This window comes from Phaethon aethereus, assembly GCF_964289735.1.
Source record: "Phaethon aethereus genome assembly, chromosome: 4".
Classification (NCBI taxonomy): Eukaryota; Metazoa; Chordata; class Aves; order Phaethontiformes; family Phaethontidae; genus Phaethon; species Phaethon aethereus.
Window position 1 is genome coordinate 53801365 of NC_138578.1, and position 19130 is coordinate 53820494.

The 19130-nt window shown below is 40.5% G+C and overlaps 1 protein-coding gene across 1 annotated transcript; it reads left to right on the forward strand.

The window, feature by feature from the left end:
• Nucleotides 1-1616: 1616 nt before the first annotated feature.
• On the forward strand, nt 1617-17505 carry LONRF1 (LON peptidase N-terminal domain and ring finger 1; the record flags this gene model as incomplete). The annotated part of the gene is made up of 12 exons (XM_081999127.1): nt 1617-2247; nt 7459-7577; nt 9852-9974; nt 10577-10723; nt 11180-11417; nt 11503-11593; nt 12449-12563; nt 13154-13275; nt 14466-14624; nt 14745-14907; nt 15303-15455; nt 17347-17505. 12 exons carry the CDS (start codon nt 1617-1619, stop codon nt 17503-17505), a joined length of 2220 nt encoding a protein of 739 aa, XP_081855253.1.
• Between the last annotated feature and the right edge of the window lie 1625 nt (nt 17506-19130).

A 19130-nucleotide genomic window follows, 5' to 3' on the forward strand; every position in this document is an offset into this window, starting at 1 on the left:
TGTGTCTGGTTATTCCCAGTCACGGCATCTTTGCCTATAGCCCTCTTAACAACCTTCAGTATCATCCTCCAAGCCTGTCATACGTGAAATACAGCTGAACACCAAATATAGCTTTGTTCCTTTCATAAGGCCATACATTAATTTTCCTGATCTGTAAGTCTTGCCTGGACGGTTTTAAAGGAACTACTATATTTACCTGAGACTTCTGTATTTATGACAGCCTTCTAACTTAAAAAAAAAGGCATCTAGCAACTGTAAACACATAGCATTTATGCAACAGACTTTAAGGTTTCATTACAGGCTGACATACGTCTAGAAACCCTAAATACTTCTCCCCGAAAACACCTAAACTAAGTAGTGGTCACAGTGCAAAGTAGATCAGTTACTTCCCAAAAAGCGCTCGACTTAATATTTTCTTACTCGTGGAAGACGTGAAGTTTTACTGCACCAACTGGCTGTTAGGGCACAGCACATGCACAGCGGGTCTAAACACTGACAGCATCGGACCCCATCCGATGGGCACGCTACACGAGGAGTTGGAAACGTTCAAGAAAAGAGCTTTTTCTTAATCTTGGAACTTTTATCGTGCCCTCCACTAAAAAGCTAACAGAGGAGAAGGGGCCAGCCCAAGCTGCCGGAGACGAGCGTCAGCACCAGACGCCGGCTAAACCACGCCACACGGGCAGGCGCCCGCCGGGTGAAGCCTTGGGCAACTACAGACCCCCAGGCGCTCGGAGGCCCGCGAGACACACCCCCTCCCCGCCCCGGCGGCTCCGTCCCTTGGCGCTCGGCCGCCTGCCCCGCCACCCAGCCCCAACAGCGCCGCTAACGCCCGACCCGCGCGGCCGCCCTCACCACAGCAGCCGCTCCTCAGAGCGGCGCCGCTCCCAGGAGCCAACCCGGAGCCCGCAGGCATCTCCCTCTCCCCCGGCAAACTACCCCCCTCCCCCCGGCCCCGCTAAGGCGCTGCCCCCCCACCGCGCCCCGGTCCCTCTCAGCCTTGGGGCGGCTCCGCTCCGGGGCGGGCGGGCCGTGAGGGGCACCAAGGGAACGACACTCCCCCCACCGCCGGCCGGGCCTTCCCGCGCGGGCCCGCCCCCTGCCCCCTCTTCCCCTCCGCCCCGCCTGACTCGCTCCCCGGCCACCCGGCGCCAGCCCCTCCCCCCGCCCCGTCGCGTCGCGGCGCGCGCATGGAGCGCTGTTTTGTAACCTCCTTCCATCTTGCGCCCTCCTCCTCCTCCTCCTCCTGCCCCGCCCCTCCGTGGCGTCGCCCGCCACCAATAGCCGGCCCGCCCGGCGGGCGGTCCGCTGACGTCGCGTTTTATGTAAGCCCGCGGGGCGAGGGCGCGCGGCGCAGAGGTTTGAAAGGGGGGCAGTGCTGGGCGCGCGCCGCCCCCCCTTCCCCCCCCCCCCCCCCCACGGGGCTGGGGACCGTGGCCCCGGGTCGCGCGCGCAGAGACGCGCACGTGACACACCCCCCCCTACACACCCCGCCCGCGAGGGTGTCTTGCTTCCTCCTCCTCCCCGCGCCGCCAGTGCCTCAGCGTCGTGCGCGGAGCCGAGCCCGGCGGCCGGAGCGGGAGCGCCACACCCCCCTTGCCGGAGCCGGGCTGCCGATGGCGTTCTCTCCCGTGGCCGTGGGCTCGGAGGTGTCGCCGGAGCCGGGCGGCAGCGGGAGCCAGGGCGAAGAGGCGGATGGAGAGCGTGAGCGGGAGCTGCTGCCGCGGCCGGGCGAGAGGCTGGTGCCCGGGAACCGCCTGAAGGAAGTGGTGGGCGCGTCCTTGGCGTCGCTGTGCCTCGGGCCCCTCGCCGGACCCCAGCGCCTCGGCACCCTCGTGGATTGCCTGGTGCTGAACTACCGCCTGCGGCAGGGGCTGGGCTGGAGCCGGGACCGCGGGGCCGCGGCGGAGGGCGGGGGCGCGGCCGAGGGACCGCTGCGCTGCTGCGGCTGCGGCCGGTTCCTGAGCGAGCCGGTCACCGTCCCGTGCGGGCACACCTACTGCCGCCGCTGTCTCCGGAGGGAGCTGCGGGCTCGCTGCCGCCGCTGCCGGGACTGGCTACTGCCGGCGGGGGGCACCAGCACGGCCGCTGCCCCGCTGCGGACCAGCGTCGTCCTCAACCAGCTGGCGGAGAAGTGGTTCCCGGGCGAGTGCGAGAGGGCGAGGGCCGGGAGCCGGCTGGAGGAGCTGCTGGCCCAGGGCCGCTTCCGAGAGGCTCTGGGCGCCGCCAGCCAGGCGCTGCGAGCAGGTAAGGCTTGTGAGGAGCAGGCTTGCGGGGAGCAGGCTGGTCCTCCGCCCGGTCCCGCGGGCCTGAGCCGCAGACACCCGCCTCGCTCCCCGCCCTTGTCCCGGCCGGAGTGTTACGAGCTGGTAGCAAAGCACGGCAGGCTCGGGGGGCTGGAAGTGTGGCGGAGCAGGTGGGTGCGCGTTTCATTGCTGCCCTTCAGCTCCTCTTTCCCTGCTGCTGAGGCCGTCGGTGGTCGAAACGGACCGATAAAGAACACCCGAAGTTTTCCCGAGTTTGCTGAGAGGGTTCAAGGAACCTCCCCATAGCCTGGTGGAGCAGAGGGGACCGATTACGGGACGCGTAGGCTGTTCGCATCTCAGTTGAGCGTCACGCCTGGTAGCGGGGTACACTTCAGAGGCGCGGAGAAGTGTGCAGCCCGGGCTTCTTCATGTCTTTTTTTTCCCACCCCCACATGTTTTCGTGGGACTTGTTTACAGGAGAGTTTGTGAGCTTTGTTTTGTTTTGTATTTAGTAACCGCTGTGCATGGACAAGAGGAATTCTCTTGCTGTATTTAACCTTGTTTCCTGAGAGAGACCTATTTTCACAGTCTTAAGTGTCACCAAGACAATTCCCAGCAGGCCGGGCCCAGTTGCATAAGCACACAGGCACGGAGGGGGACAGGTTGTGTAATGGCAGTGACATCATAGGTGGGTGTGGTTGAAGTTTTATAATATACTGTTGAGAGAGGGTGCAAAGACGGGAGGTAGAGGCACACTTTTGAACTGTCCTGTATTGATCGCTACCACGAACACTTGAGATACGGTCACGCTTTCAGAGTTTAGTCTTTATAGAGGGAGTCTAATTTGTGTGATCGATATACCTAGATGGATACGGTGACAGGTTCCTTTGTTGCTTTTTTTCAACTATGGATTTTAACACCTGCTGACCTGTGAGGTTCCATTTTCATTTGTGCCACTCTATTTCTGTTCAGAAATTTCGGAATTAGTATTTTTACAGATTAAGTGTATTATGTTTGTGCAGTTGTCTGCATCAGAGGAAAAACCGAAAGCTTGCATAAGTCTAATCCTTCCAATCTGTTCTGGGGAGATATGTTAGATCTAGTTCCAGAATAAACTGTTTTCTATGTAGGTGGGATTAAATCTCAGATAATTTTATATGCCTTTTGGCAACATAATTTAAAGAGGTTCTGTTGCGGCCTTCAATTCTGCATTATTTGCCAGGGTGTTTCCAAAATTTAGGATGTGGGATAGATGTGACCTGAGAAAGTGTCTGATCTATTTTAAATCTTGGAACTGTAAGAGGCAGACTTTTCTTCTTTGTGTGTTTTGAACAACAGCATTGACTCATACAAGTCACAAAGAAATGGAGTCAACTCAGTGGCCTTCAGGATACAAACTGATGAATCCATTATTGATCACAAATGTTTACAGGGGTCCTGTTCTGAAAGAATAAAAGAGCAAATTAATTCTACAGACTCTAGTTACCATTTAGATATCTGTGGGGAACAAATTTTGATTCCTTTTTTTGTGAAGCTACATCTTAAATTTTGCCTTTAAAATGGCTTCAAAATTTGAGAGTAGTTATCAGCTGTGATGCTTATCCACAATTTTATTATTCAAATTCAGTACATGTGGTAGAATTAAGTGCTAGAAGCTCAGTTTAAGATCCCTTGTACAACTGTTTCCTATGTCTTCAGTCCTGAGAACTATTAATATTCCAAATATTCTGGTAAAGATACTAAAGAACTTCATGAATCGGAATGCAGATGTACATTAAATGTCAAGTTAGAGCTGTGGGCTCACAACTACAAATTGAAGGTGATTTCAGGCCTATAGAGAACTAATGAATAGCTGCTGGTACACTTTCTAGCTTCCTCTAGAACATGAATTCTTGAAAACACTTAGAAGTAGAAAAGATGTAGCAGAAGAATGTATTAATGTTCAAAGTCATTCATGTTCTGTTTCAGTGTTTCCTCACTGCTAGTTCATCTTTGTTTCTTTTCAGTGCAGATAGAGAGCTAAAAAACGGTGATAAACATAAATCTGATGTCCTATATAAGGCATTGGCACTAAACCTTACTCAGCTGGCATCTTTTCATCACTTTCTTACATTTCCTGAAACATCTGAAAGATAAATATTTGCCATGGTGCAAAAGTGACTTTTGAAAAACATGAAGAATGTTAACATGCATATGGTTAATATATTCCTTGCAGGGGTTGAAATGAAATAGCTTACTTAGAGGAAGTCTGTTGGATTAAAATCCAAGTGCAACTTGTCTCTAATCAAGTGTCCTGAAACACACAGCTAATAAGCTTGAATTTGGTCCGAATCACAGGCTCATCACTGCTGGAGTGGGCCTTGGCAGGTCTGTTGACCAATCAGTCTCCTGTTCAAAGCAGAATAAACACTGAGTTCAGAGCAGGTTGCTTAAAGTTTTGTCCACCTGGATCATGAAAACCTACAAGGATGAAGATTCCACAACCTTTCTGGGCAACTTGCTCAAAGGTTAATTATCCTCATAGGGAAAATTTTTCTCCTTATTTCAAGTCAGAACTGTCCTTGTTTCAGTTTTTAACCATCACCTTGTGGTTTTCCCTGCCTTGCATTTCAGTAGAGAGTCTTCTAGGTAGCCTCCTCCTGGATTGTGAAAGGTTGTTGTCTTCTCCCAAGGCCTTCAGGAATTGATTTCCACTAAACAAGCCCAGTTTTCTCTTCTCATGGGTTGTGTGTTCCAACCCCTGATCATTGGGGTGACCTTATGGTACTGTATTAGTAAATACTGTGTCCTAAAGTTTTTCTGCATAGTGGTTGTGATGTGTGTGTCTGTTATTTTGAAGAATTTGGTATATTTTTAAGAACTGTATAAAAAGCATGTAGAATCAGACCAGAGATGGTCCATGTATTGGTACGTTTAGGCTGACAGTAGCCAGGAGCAGGTGCTTTGGAAATAGTATTAAAAAAGAACTCATGAGTGGGCGTTTGTGTGTACACCTTTTTACACTTTCCTATTACTGTAATAATAATCAGTATGCACAGTTCTTCACTGAAAGTACTTGGTGTCTTTTTTATTAAAATCATTTGTCTTTGGGTATGCTAGAAGTGAGTGATTTCTGTATTAACAATATATTGGATTACTGAAATTGAAAATTCAGGCACAAGTTGTGGTTCTGCTCTGTTTAGTCTTTGGTCTAAGCATTTGAAATAATTTTGCATCTTCCCTTTAGGTGGCAAACGTTAAAATACATGCTGAAACATTGTAAAATGATGTTTTTGCAATTACAAAGCCTAGAAATTAAATTCTCGTTGCCAAATTTGACATATAAATTTAGGTCTTTTGGTCTGCAAATGTTTAGACCCGATTTGTTTTATGTATTGGTCATTCATTGGCAGTGTTTGTGTTCAGCAGCAGATTTGAGGTCCCAGTTCCTATGTCTAGCCCTCTGTTTTGTACCAGTGCAACTGGAACCATGCTTTTCTTTTTGAAAACAAAATAGACAAAATGTCCACCTGCTGTAGACTTGAACTCGTATTTTTATCTTCAAACTATCCCTTACCCTCCTTCTAGAAAGAGGAACGCTTGGAAGTTCCTCAGGTCATCTTCTACACTTGAAAGTCTGAAAAAGATGGTTATGTGCAAATAGGTAGCTTATCAGAGAACAGAGACCTGCACTTACTGCTACCTCTGAAGGAAAGAATTTGGTTTGATACTAACTGCTGGACACTAAAAAGTCAAATACAATAGAAAAAACAGTCTGAAGAGTTTGATCTGAGCTCCTGCCTTACTAGGCTATAGCAGTCACAAAACACAAAGGCACAGGAAAGCAGGCTTCAGAGTTCTTCTGCTTGCAGAATTACCTGTTTAATTTAGACAAAGGCAATTTCCCAGACTTCTGTTAATACAAACATTTTATTATGTCTAAGATAAAATAAAAACCAAACAGACCAGCTTTGGGAATATTTGTGTTTGAAGGGAAACTGTCAACTCCAAAGACAACACTTTAGTTGTCTGACTCCAAAACTTTAGTTTCAGCTGTGAAATCTGTCAGTTTTGATTTTCTTAACCCTTTCTTTTCCATTAAGGTCTTTTTACATGTAGCATTGTGGGTCTAAATAGAAAGCAGTATGACAGGATACATGAGCATTGACCAGTCTGACTTTTAAATGTAAGATGAGCTAATGTTGGAAATTATGAAAATTTAAACCAGACATTTCAAATAGATTAAGATAGCACATCAAATTGAACTGATCCCCTCCCAAGAAAATCTTGTTGAAACACTTAAAGACCTCTAATTTTAGTATTGTTTACAGTACACCAATGCTTGACTTGCTTATCTTGTTTAAAGAAAAACACAGGTGTCTTTAAAAAAAAAAAAAAATCAAGAACAAAGCATGTGCGCTGGCATTTTTTCCAAGCAAGAACTACAGTTAGTTGTGTTATGAAAACCATAGTTTTAGTAGCATGGGGATGGGTGTGCTTCCCATTTAGAGGTTTACTGAAAGTGCAAAATGCTGTATGTTGGACATGAGAACTTGTCTTTACTGAAGATATGCTAATGTTTTCCCATTGCAGGAGTCCCACTAGTACAACACCTTATAACAGGGTTGCCAGCTGGTGTTAAAGGCCTTCTGGTACTGGCTATGTCTTTTCAGATGACATAGTGATAAAGCCTACTTCTGGTACTTAACAGATGGATACCGTTGTGAAAGTGGCGTCTGTGTCTCCAGCCATAGTTGGAAGGGGTTGGGCATGATAAAAAAAAAATGACAGTCTAAAAAACTTGAATGTTTGAAAGCAAACTTTGTAATACCTAGACTTTTTAATACAAGTACAGTTAATTACCATATTTCTGTGGTTTTGAATGGGTGTACTGTAAAGCTAAAGTCTACTTAATCCTCATTTTTTGTTGTCACAGCAGTACTGAGCAATACTTTATTCTGTCAGCCTCAGTGTTAGATCTTTTAAATTTTTTTTTTTTTGCTGCTGCAAGATACATTAGAGGGTACAAAATTTGATCTTTAGCTTGAAAGACATGAGCCTGGAATTACTGCTGCTTTTATTACCCAAACACAGTGGGGTGGGGGAGAATGTACTCCAGTAACATTAATAGTATGGCACAAAAAGCTGTGATTATGACATATCACTATGAAAGCATATCTAAAAATTATAAATTTCTGAATTATTAAAAATGTTACTTAATTTTTGTCTTCAGATTCCAGGGACTTGATGCTAAGAATTTACAGAGCTGAGTCATATGTTGGCCTCCAAGAATATAAAACAGCCATAGAAGATCTAAATTTTGTTATTTCTAAAATGCCAAATTGGCCAGAGGTAAGTTGATATGAACTCTTTGTTTTTCAGAATCTGTGTTTGTCTATAAAATTAATGAATGCTAAATTACACTTGCATCAAGTTAAGAAACAAGATCAGCTACCTGAGTAGCTGGTTGAAGTTGACTCATGAATCTAGTTGGAACTGTTAATTTAGCCTTCATCAAAAACTTTGGGTATTTTTATTTCCTGTCATGACATAAGAATGGTGTCTTTGGATGAGGGTTAAGTGCAGTAGAACTGACTTCTTGGGAAGTATTATGAAGTGCTTTTGTGCTGTCTGTAGTTACTTGTTTTATTTCTTTATCAGAACACTTCTATGTGTTCTTTTAAGAAAAGTTATTAAGTATTTACAAACTTAACTTCAGCTTAATGTTATTTGACTGGGTGGTTGGGTGAAATTGTGCAGCCAGCTGTAATTGCTTGAAAGCAGAACTTCCATGGAGTGTTTATACTTCGATTGTACTTCCCAAAGTCAGAGCATTTTAAGCATTATCTGTTACTTGAGAATATCACATGAGATGAGTGAGCGCTGTTGCCTGTCAGGACTAGGATTCTTGGCTGTATGTTAAGTCAACATTTCTCTCATAGTTTTTGAGTTTTATTGGTAAAACAGTTTGTTATATAAATAGGACAACACAGTTTTCTTTTCCAAATGCTACCAAAGAGTCAAAAAATATTTAGCACAAGCAATAAATTCTTTTGCAATAGTATTGGCTAAAAAGCATAAGCATGTGTTTGGGGCCCTTTTTCAGTGGCTCCAGTACTTGGAGTTTGGATAGTTTATGGTGATGTAACCTGTAACAGCTGGGGTTTCAGGTTTGTTTTGTTTATTTCTTATTTTTTATTAAGAGAAGGACACTTTGCTGTGTTATCTTGGAAAGCTTTTCTTGAAAAAGCCTGAAGAAATTCAGTGGGAACTGAGCTTTGCAAATAGTGCAGGCAGCTGGGGGGTCACTGGCCTGCAGAACTGTAAGATGCTGCATATTGAAGCACTGTCTAAATGCTGAGCACAGCAGGAGCAGCAAGATCTTGCCACGTAAGGGGAGATAACTGCTGTTGCCTTGGTCTCTCCTGTGTTCAGCAGTTCCATGGCTACTGCAAATTCAGAGAGCATCCTACTTTTTGCCTGTCAGCATTGGTAGTACTGTCTACTGTTCTTTCTGTTTGTTCAGAAAGAAACCTCACTTCACTTAACTAAGCTTGGTTTGATAGATTCTTCTAACAATTCTTATCTCTGTCGGAAAACAAACTGTCTGTAAGAGAAAGATTAGCATACTTTCGTTTTTCAGGATACATCTTAATGATATTGCCCAAATCCATCAAAGATGATGCATGCCCTCATCTGACAGCCTTGTTTACCAGACTCAACTGTTAATACTAGCAGTCGTTCCATACAAACTGCACTCTGGGATTTTTTTTGTTTGTTTTTTTGTTTGCTTTTTTAAATTCAGTTTTCTGTCCTGTTATCCAAAATCTCATATACAACTAGATGATGTTGTTTTATCTAACTTTTATTAGTTAACTATTGTTTTTATCTAACTTGTATTTATATTACTGCAAATGCAACTTTTAAAAATTGAGATAAGGTAGATAAGGGACTTCTAAGTTACAGGTAGGTTCAGAAAAATTCAGTAGACTTTTCTCCCCTTTTTTAGTAGTAAACAGATTTTTTTTTTTTTTGCCCTTAGTTGCTGTCTAGTGTTCAAGAATAAAATATAGTTGGAGGCAGCAATTACAAAAGTGCATTGTTTTGTGTTAAGAATGTAGATTAAGATGTATGTAAGGGATGCATGGTTGTGTGGATTGTTTTCTTTGTAGTTATCCTTCTCCTGCGGGCTGGAATCATAAGGCTTTTAATGAAACATAGGGCAAAAAGGGTATCCTGTAGGCTGTTGTATGAGGTTATGTAATAATATGCATTATTATTATATATATATCCCCTCTAAAGGCTCACAGAAAGGGGAAATTAAGGCCTTTTGTGAATTGTGAATTCAGCAATAGTCAGGTTAACCCTTCATGTAAGTCAAAACAAATTTACTGGAAGGAGACTAAACCCAGCCTGTGCCATGACTCTTTTCAAACACTGTAGGGGATGTATATTAGACAAGGCATATAGATGACACACTGCACAGCTGTTGGAAACAGAAGTTTGTTGAAGAGCTACATTCTTTTTGTCATGGAAGGTTTTAATTCTGACTCTGTAATGCCTGTAAGATGAAAATTGCAGTTCTACGTACTCTTTAGAAATGTCTTCATGCTATATGTTTTTCAGGTCTACTTCTGGAAAGGAAAAGTGCTGCAAGACTCTGGCTTTGCAGGTGATGCCTTACAACTGTTTCTACAGTGCTTAGCCCTTGATGAGGACTTTCTTCCAGCCAAGCTAGAAGTAGAAAGGGTAATTTTATTTATGAAACTGGATTACTATCTCAGACTTGGTTCCTTTAGAAAGCTCCCATTATGGCAGGCTTTGAGCATCTAAAAATCTTCAATACATACAGAGAAGGTTCAAGTGGCAGATTAGATCCTTTCAAGATATATCATACTATATTGAAGAGATAGTCCCAATGTGCAAGTTTTAAGTACACATTTCAAAGTACATATGCTATTGAAGTTTGAAAATCTAGAAAACTGGAAAGCAGGCATCAAGTTAAATACTCTTAAGTTGAACCGTTTTGTGCCCAGAACACAACAATTTTTCTATTATAATAAAAATTTACATTGAAGAAGTTGCATGATAATGAATTGATAATATGTAGCTGCTCGAAGAGCTCACTCACTTGTAGTAGAAAAGATTTCTAGATAAATTTCTTTTTAGTAATACAGGTATGTAGGTTTCTGCTTTTTCTCAACTGTTTCTCAGTTACTGATTAAATAAGGATCTATTTATGAGGATAACTTCATATAGATTAAATTCTTATTTTTGGTATGTACTTTTATGAAAAAGGATCTAGACTTAGCTTTATTATTGTTATGAACATCTAGCTGTTTGTTTTCTAGACATTGTGTGATGTGCTGTCACCAGAAAAGTTAGGAGAGAGTCTGAAGGAATCTGTTTGGAATCCACCACATATTCGAAATAAACCTTTTATATTTGGTTCTGAGGTGACTGAGTCTTACTGCAACTTACAGCTTTGTCCTGAGCAGGTAACAAAAACTATAGGATAACTTTTCTCTTTAACTGATAAAGCAAATATCAGATGTTCCAGCATCTTGTCATACTTACTTTCCAGCCTAAATGCTGACTTTCTGCAGTTGGCTAAATTGGAAGAAAAGAACTGTGATTTGGGAGTAATGTATTTTCATTTGGAGTGTTGGACTCCTCATTCCAGTGATGTACTTAGAAGATACTGAGATTTGATATTAGTGACTTCACAATAAAGAGAAATACAGTTTTTCTTCTCTTTTAAGTAGATGAAGGTTTTTAAATTGTTAATGCTAAGCAAATTTGAATACTGTCTTGACTTATCCAGTTCCTCTAGTTAACTAATGAACTAACTGTGGATATCAGTTTGGCATATATATATTTTTGCATGTTCACATTTCAAATACTTAGAATTGTGTTACTCTTTAAGTACAGTTCAGCTCATCTTACTATTACAGAGTTTAGGAGGATCAGAGATACCAGAGCCTGTCAGTGGAAGCTTAAGTCGTGCACAGTCTGCCCATGCTCTTAATTCAACAAAAGACCTTGCCAAGGAAGATGGCTTAAAGCGAGTGTCTTCTGAACCCCTTCTCTCTGGCCAAGAAAAAGGTGCTTTGTTGAAAAGAAAGCTTTCCTTTTCCGAACAGGATACAGTTGTATGTGAAGATGGAAGAAACAAACACAAAAAGCAAGGAGGTAAACAGTCACTTACGTTGAAATATAAAGTGCTTACTGTCTTGTGCCTTTCTTTGAAGGAGTATTTTGTCTTGCTTTTCCTTAGAAAGTACAAAAAGGGACATGACACTGGCTTTTGGAACAATTCCAAGGGATTTGATTGATGTATCAGATTTTGAGTGCTCCCTATGTATGAGGTAAGATTTCCTCCTTGATTCAATATTTCTATTATAGATGCTTGGCCACATATCTGTTGCACATATAAACTGAGGTACTTACTGGTTGTGATGAGTTCTGCTATCAGTCAATAATTTTCAGCCCTCCTCTACCCCAGCAGTTAAATATTTATTTAAATGGGTCACTTGCTACAGTGATATATAATACAGCATTATTTTAACCAAACTGCCTTTTAAATTAAACGTAGCATTGTTAACTGGTAACCTAAAAAGGACAGGATCTTTTGTGGCTAAATGTTAGGGTTTTTTTCAGTCAACAAAATTATTTAACTTATCTTGGGAAGGCTAATGCTTAGAAGTATTGCCTGTGAACCTCATATTTGTCTGGGGGATGTAGATACTTAAGAATGTTAGTCTACTTAAATGTAGCTGATGTATTTGGAAGCTCTTATTGAATAGTCTTTGTTTTCAGAATAGATTCCTTAAAACACATGGTGTATACTAAACTGTCCATAGTTACGTTACTAGTGTGTAATACCGCTATTAAAACAATTTAGCTCCTCAAATAATCACTTAGTTTTGCGTATTCTGAATCTCTATATAGTGAGACCGAAATCTTTTTACATTGGGATAAATGGTTAGATATTTAGAGTGTTGAAATGTGTCCAGATTTACCAGAAAACACAAAAAATGAGTGGTGCAGTGGTAAATGGAAACAAACTGCAGTATAGGGGAAGAAGCAGAATAAGGAGACATGGGATTAGTTTTTTCTGATTTATGGTATAACTAGTCTTAGAAATTAAAGAGGTCAATCACTGACTTTTTAGCAAAACACACACTTGCCATGGTATCTAACTTATAATAATTCTGTTTCAGGCTATTCTTTGAGCCAGTGACAACCCCTTGTGGACATACTTTTTGCAAAGGTTGCTTGGAACGGTGTTTAGACCATGCTCCTCAGTGTCCACTCTGTAAGGAGAGTTTGAAAGAGGTACTGTTTCTCGGGATAGCTCACAAATACAAATATTGTATTATTTTAAAGGATGTTTCACTTAAACCCAACAATTGGGATTCACTTGGGTTTTGGATTGATGCTAGAAAGAAAACACTTGAGACAAATTTCAAAGTCAACACAAGTTGTATAGATTTGCCTCAGGGTCTTAGAGGTTTTCTGTTTCTGTCACTATCTACTTTAGCGGTGTAATTAAATCCTGAGTGTTTGTAAACTTTGGTAACTATTCAGTAAAAGCTCTCTGTGATTTCTGTACACTTTCCTCATTTGTATGGCTGTATGACCTGGGAAATCCAACTCTGTCTCTGGTAAGCGTATAAGTACAAACTGAGTTAGACACTAGAGTTGTCAGACGCTAAGAACTAAAATACATAATCTCATTTTCAAATAGTAGAGTAACTTTAGGTGTTAAGTAATGAAACATAAGAACTTCAGAGCTGTAAGGTTTCATGGTTTAAATTAATTTATGACACATTTCACATCTAATGGTCTTAAATAAAAGCTGCATTTTCTCAAGTTTTTTGCTAATATATATGAAAAGAAATATTTTTTTTTTAAATTGCTTACAGTACCTTGCAAGCAGAAAATACAGCATCACAGAGCTGTTGGAGGAATTAATAATGAAATATTTGTCTGATGAATTATATGAGAGAAAAAGAATTCATGCTGAAGAAACAGCTGAACACTCCAAGTAAGCTTGCTGTCTTTTATGTAGAAAACTTGATAGATTAGTATGGAAATCCTTTTTAGAAATGTTTCATCATTTTTGTTATTATTAATAATGGCATAATATGGATGCAAGAAGGCATATAGACACATGTTGATTTGGTGTCTTAAATGTGTATCTCAGAAAATTAACAGTTTTTAACTACTGTGGAAATCAATCACACTTTGATAATAGCAATGTGAAGCTCTTAAGTCCTGTACAAAATACATTTGCCCTTCTGTTTCTCTTTCTGCGTGCACTGTCGTGGAGCTTCAATTTTAGCTTTGCTGCTGTTAATGGAATTGTCCTCTTGAGTTGGCTGCAGAGTCTCGGATACTTGAATTTCTCTCAAAGCAGTTAATGATGGACATTAATTATATAAAGATAGATGTGATGAAAAGAAAACATTGGGATTTTTTTGTGATCTTGATGTTTATCTCTAGTAGAATTCTTCAGATTTATAAAGCATCATGTATTGTAGATATGAATGTTGGAAAACTGTATCTCATTCAATTAAGGTAACAGAGTCCGTACAGTAGAATTATGTTTTATAGTCTGAAAGGTATTAAATTTAAATACGTGTTAATGTTTTAATGCTAACTCATTTATATCCACTGTCAACTGTGCATACTTTATAAAAGAGCATGAAAAAATAATTTGTTTTTCAGTTAGGCCTGCTGAGGCATATTGCAAGGTACAGATTATACCCTGGGTTGCATCTTGTGATCTGGAGTCCATCATTGAAAATTATCTAAATGGTGACCTAGCTACTATGTAGTTACTGCTACATCTTTGTAGTTCCAGGAAGACTGTGACTCTGAGGGCATAATGGCTTTTATGGCTGTAACTAAAACAAAAAGGAAAAAAGTAACTAATATATCTGTCCCCAAAACAAAGCCTTTCATTCACCAACTATATACTTGCTAACCGATAGCTGAGTGAGGTTTACTGTCCAGTATGTTTTCAAATTGATATTTGAAAACATAGGTATTGTTTAGGTATTCAGTCACTGTTACTAGTATGTGTTTTTATTGTTTATGAAAGTTATTACAAACTTTGAAAAGTGCTTTATGACCTCAAATATAGCAAACATACTGAAAAAAAAATGTATTGTCTTAGCATAGTTCGGTGATTAGATTTTTAAGCCACATACTTCTTTTGATGTTCTCTTGAAGCTTGACCAAGAATGTTCCGATGTTTGTTTGCACTATGGCATATCCTACTGTGCCTTGCCCTCTACATGTCTTTGAGCCAAGATACCGACTAATGATTCGCAGAAGTATTGAAACTGGGACTAAACAGTTCGGGATGTGTATAAGTGATTCTCAAAATGGGTAGGTTTACACCCTAATTCCAAGCTTCTCATGTCTTATGTCTTTTTTTTTTTTTTCCTAATTATAAAAAGTGTCCTTCAGAAGTGTGTAATTGCATTACTGACACGGTCTCTTTTCTAGTTTTGCAGATTTTGGATGCATGCTGCAAATTAGGAACATTCACTTTCTACCTGATGGACGATCTGTTGTTGATACAGTTGGTGGAAAGAGATTTAGAGTTTTACGGAGAGGGATGAAAGATGGTTACTGCACTGCAGACATCGAATATTTGGAAGATGTCATGGTACCCAGAATGCTATATAAATACTTAGTAGTATTAATACCTCAAGATTTCTGCATGATTTGTTTTTGAGAGCTCTGTTTCAAATTTTTAGGTCCCTAGACCACTGGAAAATTCAGTGGTAACATGTGGAAGAAATGGAAGCTAGCTTAATTTTTTTATTCATACAAAGCAACAAAGAAATACTGTGGTTTTTGTTTGAACAATAGTTTGAAGCTGTAACTTTTTAAAATATCACTGTGCTTCTTTACTACTCAGTCATTAGCAATCAAGGTGTAGGTGAATGCAAGAAATGTATCTAAATATAGTTGAAATTGAATGTTTGTTTTGATTTTTAGCTTAAACACATTAATTGTTTCTTTATGTCAAACGATATTTTCATAACATTCCTCCTATAGGTTGCTGATGAAGAAGAACTAAAGAAACTGAGAGAACTTCACAATTTTGTTTACAGTCAGGCCTGCAGTTGGTTCCAAAACTTAAGAAACAAATTTCGCATTCAAATTCTTCAGCACTTTGGGCCAATGCCTGACAGGGAGGAAAATATACAGGTGAGACATCATTTAATATCAATTACTAGGTGCTTATTTCTGAAAATAAAAACCCTGTTAACAACTGCTAAATATTAAATGGAAAAAAGAACTTTTTTTCCCAACTTTGAAGGCATAAGGTTTGCATCTTACTTCTCTTATGATGAGCTACAAAAGGCAATTCTGTCACCGTTCAACAGTTTTTGCACGAGAAGATGGTATGCTGCTGTGGAGATAAAACTCGTAAACTGAGAACATGTTACGTTCCACTTTTGGTTTGTGTAAAGCTGTTAGAATTAAAATTGGGGGGAAGTATGTTTTTCTTCCCTGTGAGATGTGCAGGTAGTAATCTTTGGTAAAGAGGTAATCACAAATTGCTTTCCCCCTTTCTGCGCTAGTGCCATAAACTGCTGCAGCTGCTAGGATTTGACAAATGTTTCTTAAGAAACAAGCTGCAGCAATCTATTTTAATCATAGAATAGTTTGCATTGGAAGAGACCTTTTAAGCTCATCTAGTCTAACCCCCCTGCAATGAGCAGGGACATTTTCAACTAGATGAGGTTGCTCAGAGCCCCGTCCAACCTGACCTTGAATGTTGCCAGGGATGGGGCATCTACCATCTCTCTGGGCAACCTGTTCCAGTGTATCACCACCCTCATTGGGAAAAATTTCTTCCTTATATCTAGTCTAAATCTACTTTCTTTTAGTTTAAAACCATTACCTCTTGTCCTATCGCTACAGGCCCTGCTAAAAAGTCTGTCCCCATCTTTTTTGTAAGCCCCCTTTAAGTACTGGAAGGCTGCAGTAAGGTCTCCCCGGAGCCTTCTCTTCTCCAGGCTGAACAACCTCAACTCTCTCAGCCTTTCTTCATAGGAGAGGTCTGCTCAGTTTGGTGAGATCCTGAGAGAGTGGAGGCTGGAGAAAAGTAACATTTAAAAATACTTAAACTTTGGCTTTTAAAGTGGGATTATATATGAAGTGGGATCTTATGAGAGCCTGTCTCTCACCCATCTGCTGCATGTTTTTATGAGACTGTATGAACTAGTCTGAGAGGACTGTAGATACTGTGGAGGCCAGTGCATGAATTCAGAAGTGATTTTAGAACAATTTAATAAAGAAAAAACAGTTTTTTAAAACAACATGCTAGGAAAGACGAGTAAGTGTGCAAAACCAGTATAACTAGCGGGGCAGCCATTTATATAGAACACAAACATGTCAACTGTGTGATGCAGATGCAAGGGAGGAAATGTCATCCTGGAATGTACCACTACCATTAACATTTTTGCAAGCCATCTGAGGTAATTAATCTTCTCTGCAGTGATAGGACCTCTGCTGAAGAGTATTATGTCCACTTCTGGGCATGACATCTAAGGCTTGGAGTATAGAACTGAAAAAAATACAGGAAACAGTGACATAGTATGTTTTATCAACTTGGAAGGAACTGATAAGTGGTCCTGCTTTGTCTAGGAGGGTAATGAGAAGGGAGTGGAATTGGGAGGTGATAGAGGAATCCTTCAAATGTAACAGAGACAATTGTAATGAAAGCATTAGGCTTTGAGAATATTCAAGCTTCAAGAGTAGCATGATAGGTAGTGGATTTAGTTTTTATCGGGGAGGCTTGTTACTAGGTGACTGTCCTATTCTTAGCCATCTTTTCCCAAGGAAGCTATGAGCTTCCTTTATTGTCTTAAAAATAATGACTTTATCAAGCTTAGTTTAACTGCAATTTATTTGACTTCTCAGTTGGGCAGGGATCAGAAGAGATCCCTTCAGAACCCTTCTGACCTCATGGATCTGGAATTCTCTAGTTAGTTTCAAACTTCAAACTAGTCATTGATGACTTTGTCTTTTGTTGTCTTCGTGTTAGTCAACTACATTGGTTATGCGTAACCAACCTAACTTTTCTTTTTAGGCGATGCCCAATGGTCCTGCTTGGTGTTGGTGGCTTCTAGCTGTTCTCCCAGTAGACCCCAGATATCAGCTGTCAGTTCTCTCCATGATGTCTTTGAAAGACCGTCTGATAAAAATCCAGCATATACTCACATATTTTTCTAGAGACCAGTCCAAGTGACTAACCGCCTGCGTCTTCCTGAAAAGTTACTCTGTTCTGGTTGTAGTAGCAGCTGGAATTTTTTCTGCCTTTGCACATCTAGCACTGGTTTGAGAAGTGTAATGGAACTGCTTTTTCTCTCTCCTCCCCACCCTCCTGACTTCCTGAACCACGTGGTTCTTTGAATGCACACGTTCTTCAGCTCTGAGAGAAGACCACTGATGATTGCACAAAGTCAATCCAGCTAGATATGTTTTTCACATTATCTACATTACAATTTGCACTATGTAGAAGAGAACTTTTTTGAGACTTGATATAATTTTAGCCACGGACTTTTTAAAGCTGTGGGAAGTGCAGGACTTAAGGCTGACAGTCCAAGTTTACAATGTTGCGGAGGTATTAAAGGTTTTGCAAATGTTTGCCTCATACAATTGTTCTTTTGCTGTTTGCACAAATATTTGAAATATAGTATTGAATGTCACTGTTGGATGTTACTACTTTTGTTGAATTATCTTGACCATGAATATGGCACAGATTTTTAAGTTATCTTGTAAATGTATGCGTCACAAAACAGGTGACATCATGAACTATATGCTGAACTGAGAGCCACTTTTAAGGAACAGATGCAAAAAAAAAAAGGTACTTCTGTCTACAAATACTTAAACTGTGAATATGGTTTACATATCTAGGCCTGTACATGTTAAAGAGGAAACTGAAAACTAAATACTAGTACCAGTGACATTTCTACTGGGCTTTTCAGGCTGGCTGTTCTTCCAGAGCACACACCTAGTTTATAGAGCTTAGAAGAAGAAATCATGGAGTGTGCGTGCGTGTGTGCATTGGGGATTGTGCATCCAGGATTTAAAAGCTTAAAGTTTTATTTGAACTTTTTAAGTTGGTGCAAATGTGAGTTCTATGCCTTATTCATATCAATAGTACAGCACACTGCAGTGGCAAGGTTAGCATCATGCTGCCAATAGGTACTTTTTGTAATTAAAGGTTTGCATATTTGTGAATATGTCTGATACTGGCTTTCTTGTATGTAAATCATTTGTAAAATATTTCTTAAATCTTGCTTTTGCTAATATATTTAATTTTCAATAAAAGCTAAAAGTTTGTAATATTTTTAACTTTATCAAAAACTAAAAATCACTTTCATTTTCCATATGCTTCTATTCTGGGATCTTATGTAAATCCAGAAGCAGCTGTTTAACCTACATCAAGGCTGTGGGCCCTTCATGGCATAATTGGTATGTACATAATCTGTTTCTGATTACAATACCTGTCTCAGACTGATATTGGTCAGACAAGTGTTTTGCTGGTGTCCTGCTTTTCTGTCTATTTCATTTAAATTAAGGTGATTTCAGGTACAAAGTTTGCATTTCACAAAATTTCAAAGTTGTGGGAAAAACTGTTCTTGCAGAACAATTAGGTATTTCACAGACTTGCTAAGCAGATGCTCTAGCCTCGTTCTCTTATGGAGCTTAAGGCTTGAGATGACGCAGGCAACCTAAAACCTGCTAGATCATTTTTAATGTGGGCTTCTATCTAGGGTAAGTTTCCCCTTTATTGTATTAATAATGTCCTGGATTAATATTTGGAAAGCTTTATTTGTGTAATGAAAGAAGAAGGGGCATCCTCTAATT